This window comes from Lupinus angustifolius, chromosome LG18 (genome assembly GCF_001865875.1).
Source record: "Lupinus angustifolius cultivar Tanjil chromosome LG18, LupAngTanjil_v1.0, whole genome shotgun sequence".
Taxonomy (NCBI): domain Eukaryota; kingdom Viridiplantae; phylum Streptophyta; class Magnoliopsida; order Fabales; family Fabaceae; genus Lupinus; species Lupinus angustifolius.
This window is the reverse complement of record NC_032026.1, coordinates 2,489,005-2,499,066: the sequence shown is the minus strand read 5'-3', so window position 1 is coordinate 2,499,066 and position 10,062 is coordinate 2,489,005. Positions and strand designations below refer to the sequence as shown.

General features: G+C 32.5%; 1 protein-coding gene across 3 annotated transcripts; it reads left to right on the top strand.

The window, feature by feature from the left end:
• LOC109333336 (phosphatidylinositol glycan anchor biosynthesis class U protein-like) lies at positions 3,125-10,062 on the top strand. 3 transcript variants are annotated; one of them, XM_019568777.1, is made up of 14 exons: positions 3,125-3,345; positions 3,397-3,568; positions 3,666-3,774; positions 4,036-4,068; positions 4,561-4,685; positions 5,421-5,573; positions 6,743-6,819; positions 6,933-7,198; positions 7,822-7,878; positions 7,987-8,155; positions 8,645-8,702; positions 8,776-8,861; positions 8,948-9,004; positions 9,629-10,062. In XM_019568777.1, exons 2-14 carry the CDS (start codon positions 3,433-3,435, stop codon positions 9,716-9,718), a joined length of 1,416 nt encoding a protein of 471 aa, XP_019424322.1. In that variant the 5' UTR covers positions 3,125-3,345; positions 3,397-3,432; the 3' UTR covers positions 9,719-10,062. The 3 variants fall into 3 exon arrangements, with proteins under 3 accessions (XP_019424322.1, XP_019424323.1, XP_019424324.1); XM_019568778.1 differs by having other exon boundaries at positions 3,126-3,568; positions 5,430-5,573; XM_019568779.1 differs by having other exon boundaries at positions 3,127-3,568; positions 5,439-5,573.

Sequence of the window (10,062 nt, the reverse complement as noted above, 5' to 3'; positions counted from 1 at the left end):
TTATCATATTTTTTTAAAAGATTACACTTATTTATCATGCAGGGTGGTCAGTGCAATGAAAGTATAATAACTAGGGGAGGTTTGTATAGGTGTAGAAAAGTGAAGGGTGGTTTGTGTAATTTTACTAAAATTCAAGGGTGTCAGTGTAATTAACTCTATCTAAAAAGAAGTCTAGTACTAGTATATTATCAAACAATTATCATAATATCATCATATCATCATTCACAATATTATCAATATATTTTATTATTTTGACCATTCCATTTTCTCCTCTATGTAAACTAGGGATGACAACAGGTCTAGGCGGGCGCGAGTAGTGATTTCCGTTTCCAAAGTCACAATATTTGTCGGTACTCGTGCGGGTACCCAATGAATTTTCAATTTTAATTATATATATTCTTTGTAAAAATAAATATTTAAAACTAATTATTACATGAATAATATGATATTTATATGATAAATTTATGATCATAGTTAAATATGCGTAATTTATTATGAAATAATAATAAATATATAATCTATAATATATAATCTTAAAATAATATAAAAACTATAATATCTATAAAAATTTAATTAAAAACTAAATTTATAAATTTATGGATACCTAAGGGTAGATATTATAAAATGTGTTCATACCCATAAACTAGTATTATATGTACCCATTGTGAGTATTTCTAAGCTTTACTGCTTTTGGTTCATATTATTTTTCTCACCACTTTCACTTTTCCGTTATTCCCCTTCAATCATCATGTCATACAATCTTGCTTTTCAGCTAATGCTTGTTTAACCAACACTGGCTAATTTATCTTCTTCTCTTGGCTCTTAGCTGTTAAAATCCAACTTGGTTGCATGATTATAATTATGGTGGACCAATTTAGTAGTGAACCTGCCCCCATGAGAAAATATTAGTTAAAATATATTGTGTTGTATGGGACAAAATTAGTTTGTGTGTGAACAAAATTCATATTTTTCAAAATGAATTAAGGATTTGAACCTTGAAAATGATAGTTGTTTGTATGGCTAACAATGAATGGAGTTACATCTATTTTTCCATTTCAATTCAAGAGTTCTTATGTGTTTCCACGTTCCTTCGAGACCCCGAAAAATAGAAAATTTCTTTTTCTTAGGAACAAACTCATTTAACATATGTTCAAAACTTGACTCATTATTTAGTTTGACAAAGTTGATTTGTGAACCAAATGAATCAAACTTGAGCTAAAAATTAATCTTGTTAAATAAATGAGCTGAACTTAAGCCAAATATAATTCGAACCGAATAGTTCATGAACTTCAGTCGAGTTGAAAACATAGCTCATTTCGAACTCGAGTTGAGTTTCGAATTATACAAATCCTTATCGAGCTGAACTTTGGTTGAACTCGGTTCGACTCATTTCGAGCCCTAATTATTTTTAAATAATCATCAAAACAATCATTTCAATAATTGAATTATATGTTGCAAATAAATATTTATATTTATAAATTTATTATAAAATATATAATATAATTCTATACACATTAACTTATAAACTATATGCTAAATCATATCACTCCTTTATTGATTAAACTTTTATTGATCATATATCACTCCTTTGTTTTAGTTTAGTTTCTTATGTAGCAAACAAAATATCACTATAGCTTGTTATCTATTTCATTTTTTATTTCCAATTCTCTACTGGAGGGATGTTGGAAGCAGTGTTGTTAAAACCGTACCGGTTATCAAACCGGTCACGATATTGATATAGTGGTATAATGGTTCAACCGGTGATTCAGTAATTAAACTCCATGTCGGTTAAATATATATATAAACCTATAACAAAAAAATTTCAAATAGATAGATACTCAAAATTTATAATCCATATTCATAATCTACTCAAAATTTATAATCCATATTCATAATCTACTCAAAATTCACATAAAATATTCATAATCTACTCAAAATTTATAATCCATATTCATAATCTACTCAAAATTCACATAAACAAGCAACTTTAAGTCTTTAGCAAATTCAAAGTCTAAATTACAAAATATATATCAATCCAAAAGTATCACTTAACAACCGCAAAATATAAATAAATGACACAAGTTCACAACTCACTCTACAAAACAAATAATTTTGGAGTTTTAACATTTAACATCAATGAGTCAAAGTTGTCTCATATTGAGATTATATTTTTGCACCAAATCCTATCTTCAGACAATACTCCAAGATTACACAAATGTCAATGAGATTATACACGAATGTTAGGAACCAAAATGTGTAATCTAAGTATACATTGGAAGCATGTGCCTTGAAGTGTGGAAGAATGGTTGGAAAGATGAGTCACCTTGTAATGAGTTTTTAAGTTTTTTTTAAAAAAAAAATTTGTATAAACCGGTCTGTTTAGTCAAATACCAGTGAGTTCAATGATTTTGACCGGTTTTGATACTTGACTGGTTCAATATCTATACTATACCGGTTAAGGGTTCGGTTCGCCGGTTTTCTGATTGAACCGGTCGGTACTGTACAGTTTTTACAACATTGGTTGGAAGCTTATGACCATGTAAAAAAAGTATAACAGATAATAATTATTAGAGTAAATTTCATTTATACCCTTAAGTTTTAGTGAAATTATATAAATTCTCTATCTTTTTTTAAACTTATACTAACTACTCATAATTATATACATATGTTATATTGACTATCTCTGTAGTATGAGAGATAATTGTAATTTATTAAACAAAAAATGATGACAAATATAATTAAGTTAAACAAAATATGATATATTGTGAAAACAAGTCTAAATATTATAAGAATGAATGTTTATTCATTTTTGGTTAGTTACAATATAATGTAAGAGTACTTTAAATATCTCCTTAAAATTATTGATACAATTTGAATTGAACAAAAAATAATAAATAGATATGACTCTTAAAGTATTTGGACTTGTTTACGATATACTATATTCAATGTAATATATATATATATATATATATATATATATATATATATAATTAATTAAGGATGACCTGTGTAGGTTAAAAAAGAAAATGATTTATGTAATATCACTAAAATTTAGGAAATATAATTATAATATACTCTAAACATTAATATAATATTTTTAAAAAGTGTAATAACAACAACTCAAATATTCTTAACTTAATTTGCACACATACCCTCCCTTCAGATTCCGATTTATGCAAAATCAGACCCAAATTACAAGCCAGCCGTTAAGCTGTGGCGGCGCCCTTCACCTCACCACCGTCGTCTCCCATCTCCTTCGATTCAGCCATTGGTAAAACCAAATCCATAACCCTCATCTCTTTCTTGTTCCGAATTTCTCTCTCTCTCTCTGATCTCTCACAATTTCACTTATTCCATTCATAGGAAAACCCCCAAAACACGCTACTACAACCATTACCAGAACCAATAGATCTAACGAATAAGAAAACGAAAATGAAGAAGGTGCAATGGTTCTGGATTTCAGTGCTAGGTTCCGTAATTTTGAGGTTCATTTTGTTCTACTCCTCAAAAAACCTCAACCTCTCTTCTCGCCCCGAAATCGCTACACCACTCACCAGCCTCCGTCGCCGTAAGCTTTTTCTTCTTTCTTTCTTTCTCCACGCGCACATACACGCGCGCGTACACTAACATTTTATTATTTTATTATTTTGTTGTGTTTTTAACAGTGGCTGAAGGTTACTGGTTGAAGCAATCATCAATGTCACCTTATTCTGGATCAATGTACCATGGTTCTCCTCTCTTATTGACACTCCTTGGCCCCTTAACAGTTACCAGGTACTACTATTAATAACTTCAGATTTTCTTTTCATTTATGGAATTAAATTGAAATCGAGGGTGACCTCGGCGCAAAGGTAAGGTGACTTGCCTTGTGACCTGGAGGTCATGGATTCAAATTCCGGTTCGGTTGCGAGGGTAAGGCTGCATGCATTTATTCTCCTCGTACCTTACTAGGTTGGAGTCTCCGACACTTGTTTGTGTTTTTTTAATAAAATATTGAAAACCATGTTGGTGTTGTTGCTGTTGGTGGTGGTGCAGAATTGAAGGACAACCTGATCATCTTTTATGCGGGTAACTTCATTTCTCCTTTACTTGTCAATTAATGTTTACCAAGTTGTTTATTTCCTAATCTAGTAAGTTAAGTTCCCAGGTTCGATCCTTGACTCATGTATGTGTAAAAAATACTGGGTCCCTGCTAAGGTGTCTGGCTGGACACCCGAGATTAGTCTATTGTCTTTCAGGCGAGAGGATAATCTGGGTAACCATAAAAGTCTAGTAGTCGCATTGGTTACCCTTTGTTGCTCAGTAATTATCATTTGGCAGATTTAAAACATTGTATGCGTATATTTATTTTATACATTTTTTAAACTGGGAAAATGTACCTCTTTTAGATGAGAAACCTTGATTTTGCCCCGACTCTTTCATACTTTTAACTTGTGCATACCCTAGGACTAAGTGATTGTGGCATTAGGTGATCGTGATTTTTATTCACCATCGTTATTCTCCTGATGCATTTGTGTTTAGTTAGTTAAGCTGTAAATATCAACTCATTTCTGGATATAGTTTTGTTTTTGTGATTGCAGATGTGATCTGTGCAATGCTCATCCGTGCTACTGGTGAAACCCTTCAGGCGGCATACAGTTCTAGATTAAAATTACTTGGCCTTCATCACTTATCACAAAATTCAGGTGGTTAGCATGTGCCATAAGTGTGATCCTTTTGTCTAAATTTCAGATGTTACAGTTGGCTGTGCTGTGCTTCTCCCATTTTTTATTTAGCCTATTGCTGATAAACAGATCTTGAACCATCAAAACCTACTTTGTTTTTTATATAAAAGCTGAGGTTTTTCAATATACTAATGACTTGATTGTATTATTAATTTATTATTAGATAATCATGACATGACACTTGCATAAAGATTACCATATAGTGTTACTAGTTTGTTATCGAAGATGGAATGCTACTTTTGACTCTTGGGTTTGGTTTTCTTCCTTTCTTTGGAGGACATATTAAAAGTGTTAAAAAGAAGTAGGAATGAAACATCTTTGCGATCATTAGTAGCCAATTGTCAAAACTAATGGTCGATGATTGGGCTCACCCTGAGGGAAGTTAAAGGTGTTGTCATTCTATAGTCCAGGTTTATCTTTTGATTGGAAATTTGGGGGTTAAATTGGTTGAAATTGAAAATATGGACTTATTTTAGAGTTTACTTTTGTGATAAAGTATTTTCCAAAATTTATTTAGATATACCAAAAGTTTGTTATCTGCATGAATTTATTATTGTACAGTGTACACTAGACTGTGGCCATAAATGTGTGTTTTTGCATGGTAAGTTATGATAATATATTTTAACGTAAAACTTCCTTGCAAGGCTATGGATCTTTTGGCATTCGATGTAAATTCTTGTTCATCCCTTTTAATAGCATCTTCAATGTTTCCAGAGGTTCTGCCTTCAGGAGATCTTGCAGCTCTTGTATATTTATGGAATCCTTTCACAATAGTTGCTTGTATTGGTCTATCCACATCTGCAATTGAGAACTTAATGGTTGTGCTATCGCTTTATGGAGCATGTAAACGTAAGTAGCTAACCACCTATAATTTATAACTTGAGTTATCAAATATTTCATTGATTCTACTGTCTCTCTTTTTAGTTTCATCATTAACTGTTGATTGTTTTCTGGTTAAGAATTATCTGATCCCTAATACTGGGAACAATTTTTGATAGTGTCCTTGTCTGATGAAAAGAACATTTATTTTTTCGTTTCTTGGAGAAGTTCTGATGGGAAGCGACTGTAGGAATATCAGATTTTAGCTCAAGAATTGTGTTTATAGAAATAGACTTTTATGGACAATTTTGCCAGTGGTTTTTATATCTATCCTTTTTTGCGTACTTAAATATGTTTCTTCATCTTAGGTTGTTTTGGATAGAAAGAAATGTGTTTTTCTGTTAAGCACTAGAACCTGTAAAACAATACTTCTGATGGGGATTGAGCCTATGTCCACAAGAATATGGACTAAACTGACTACCAACTAACATTAAATTATCATTATTTTTTGTATCAGTCCATTATTTCTTGTAATCCTGACATCCTGTGTATATTCTCTCAAATTCAATGTCATATATCCTTCATGGCATTACATCAGCTTTAGAAGAATTCCACTGGTTTACCTGACATGCTTGAGCCTTGCATTCATAATTCATCATGTTAAGTTAATTTTTTTCTTATTTTCCTAGCATGCACGAGCACTATTTCATTTGTTAACTATTGGATTGTACAATTATTAGGGTATTATTTTTTTACCTTACTTTCAACTGTAGTTTAGGCAAGAAATAAGATGTAAGTTCCTTATTCCATATTATGAAAACCTCGTAAAGAATTCATGAACTAGTAATAAGAAATTATTCAGCCTTTTATGTTCAAGTTGATATAACCATTGTCATTGAATGTGTCTTCATGTAGTTGATATCCACTTGAGTGAAAAGATTGCTAATTGCTATATCTCTAGCAAGCAGATCAGGTTTTGGAATGCTGGTTAGATCTCATCAACAACAACCAAGCCTTAGTCCCACTTGGTGGGGTTGGCTGCTGGTTAGATCTCATAAAGAAATTAAATTATTTATTAGGGCAGTCATTGAATATTAAGACAGGATGAGTTGAACACATCATTATCACCTTGTGTTAACTGGCGTATGATCTTCAGCTATTATTTTGTCTAATGTTGAGACTGTATTTATGTACAACAGGACTAGCACCGCTGGCGGCTTTTGGGTGGGTCATGGCTACGCACTTGTCTCTGTACCCTGCAATCCTTCTTATCCCAGTATGTTCTCGTTTGAGTCTATTACATAGCATTTGTAAAACTCTGCAAATCTTGTCTTCTTTAATTTATAAATTTTATCTCTGTATAGATTCATATATTATCTTATTTTCCAGGTGATATTATTATTTGGGTATGGTCTCGATGCTCCTCCTAGGAAATTATTCCTGCAAAGAAAAAAGTTTGAAGTTGACAATTCTTCTTCAAGTGATAACAATCGTTTAGAAGAGGGCGTGAGGAATCAGCTAAGCATGCTGAATGTCTTCTCATGGAAGTCAGTCAGTCATTTTCTGTTCTGGACTTTGCTGTGGTCATCCTATGTTTTAGTCCTATGTAGCATTTATCTCAGACAGCATGGAGGACTACAGGAGTTGTTCAAAAGGTTGCTTTAACATGGCTTATAGTATGGTGGTCTACCTACTGTTAATATAAATAAAGTAAAAGTAAATTAATTTGTAGTTTGGGAAGATAAAGCATATACTATTCACTAATTTTTCTTCTATTATCCAGAAAGTATTATGATTTTTTTCAGCATCTTTGTTTAAGAAGTAACTTGTGGCACTGAATGAATTTAGTATGGTGACTGTCAATGCTTTTACTTAATGGTGGAGGAGCTACATTTTACTGTATTATGCTTGGTTCAAGAACATTGACTACGATTATGAAATTTATACTGTTCTTTTTCTTTTATTTGCTATTGCTGATATCAATATTTGTTACATGATTTCATGCTTAGTGGGAATGGCTGCTTTTCAATCTTGTTACTTAAAGTGTGGATCCTCTCTAGTATTAGAGAGGTCCAGTACCTTTCTTTTTCAAAGAGATACAGAAATGTGGCACGCTAAATAATCAATGGCTGAGATTTAAACCAAAAAGTGCATCTCTTTGAAAGAAAAAGTACTGTACCTCTCCAGTACCAGAGTGGATCCACCTGCTGTTACTTAATGTTTAGTATATTGTATAATCCATCTTTATTGGTTCTAAGTTTCTAGTTTGTTTATGCAGAACCTATGGCTTTATTCTCACCATACCAGACCTCTCTCCAAATATTGGAGTTTTTTGGTATGTTCTATGGGAAAGGAAACCATCACTTCTAATGTAGTCTTGAATGTTTAATTCCTCCTGTGAACATTGGCACTTATTTTATTCTCATACATTCTTTGAATACAGGTACTTCTTCGCAGAAGTTTTTGATTTTTTCAGAAACTTCTTCCTGATAGTATTCCATGGGAATATTCTGTTGATGATGGTTCCCTTAGCCTTACGGCTGAATCACCGACCATGCTTTCTAGCTTTTGTATACATTGTGATTTCTTCCATGTTGAAGTCTTATCCTTCAGTAAGTTGTTTATTTCTTTAGTAGGTTTCACCAGGTGTAGCGGAAAAGTTTTTTTATTATTTAAAAGCAAAGAAATGCTACTTTTGTTTGATTTATTTTAGATGTTGAAACCCATTATGTTTAAATATTACATTGTCCCAAATAGAATATGTGCAACTTAAAATCTGTTCATTTGCTCTTGTGAAGAACCCATTTCGGTACTAAAGGGTGGATTGATACCAAAGGGTGGATTGATACCAAGCTTGTACACTTGGAAGTGAAAACCTAACTGTTTAGTATGAAGATGTAAACATGTAAATTTGAAGATATATTTAAAGTTTCTGAAATTGTGGCTATCTATCTGTCTAAAACTTGTCAGTAACTAGACTGGAAAAGTCCATCAATGCTTTATATTGAACATATTATGTTGCAAACTTGTATTTAATGTGTGAATTTGCATTCTGTTGCAATTTGATTGATCCCTCAACTATTCTGTTTCCATTTAATCAGGTTGGTGATTCGGCTCTATACTTAGGTTTACTGGGGTTATTTGCTTATGAACTCAGAGGTTAACTCTCTTTCTTACTGAACTTTTATACTGAACATATTCTCTTGAATAATCAACCTTTCTTGATTTTCAGATATGCAGTTTTCATTCTTTCTGATTTCTGGTTATGTTGGGGCTTCACTGCTTAGCCCTGTGATGCACAACTTATGGATATGGAGGGTATGGAGTTTTGGGCTGATCTACATTTTCAGACTGTTTAATTATCATATGATCCTCAGTTCCTCACGCGTGTGATGATATTGCAGGGTACTGGGAATGCAAACTTTTACTTCGGAACTGCAATTACTTATGCATGCTTCCAGGTGCATTATCTCTGCTCGTCGATACTAACTTTTCTCCTTGTGTTAATTTAATGATTCAAAAAATATATATTGTTGCTGTCTCTTTTTCCTTTGCTATTATTTTTATTCTTTTGGGGAAGGGGTGTTTGCTCAAGTGTATGTTGAATAAATGTAAATGGTTGGCACTTTTCAAAGTATGTCTACCATATGCACACTTATTTTATCATGATCACAATGAGACTCCCTCCCAGACCATGCTTAAGTTTTAGACTTTTATTCGTATCCACTTAACAATACTAGGCACTGTGAGACTAATTCAAATTATTTGCCTCATATTTGTTAGCCTGGTAACTGATTTAATTCCAAGCATATTTTACAGGGCTGATAGATTTTGTGGGTAGCTTATGAGCCAAAGTGATGCAAGCTCATGAACCTTGTTTTGTTCTATTAACAGAAAAAAATTTCATAGTTTGAAAAATTATCACAATTCATCTCTCACGCGTTGGAATTTGCTTCATTGCCATTGAAAAATGCTTTTAGGCTTAAAATTTGCATAAATCGGGTTTAAAGCCGACAAATTGTATCAAAATTAAATGATTCATTGTCATCCTATAAACTAATGTATGTCTCTTCTCATATGGACAGATCATTCTGGTGGTTGAGAGTGTTAGCGCCATGCTCAATCATGACAGAATGCTTAAAAAGCTATCGACCGCAAAGCTAGTCAAGACGTGAAAACTCTCTTTTAAGTGTGCTTTTATATATCCCTGAGCCCATGAGGACAATGAACTTGGTTCCACGATCCATGACTAAGCTGTCCTTCAGTTCCTTTTACCAACCATCTTAGTTGCTCAGATACAAGCATTTGTCATCATGAATTCGTGATTAGTATTTGGATGCAAGGCTCTGTGATCATCAATCAGATTGCCAGTGAATTGGTTATAGGATAAGCAATCATGATTTCTTGCTCTAGTTGAACTTTTGTTCCCTTTTTCTTTATTAATTGAACTCTTGTTCTTTAGTGTAGAAAGATATTAATGTACCATTAAGTTTTGGTTGGCTTTATTGTTACTTTTGTT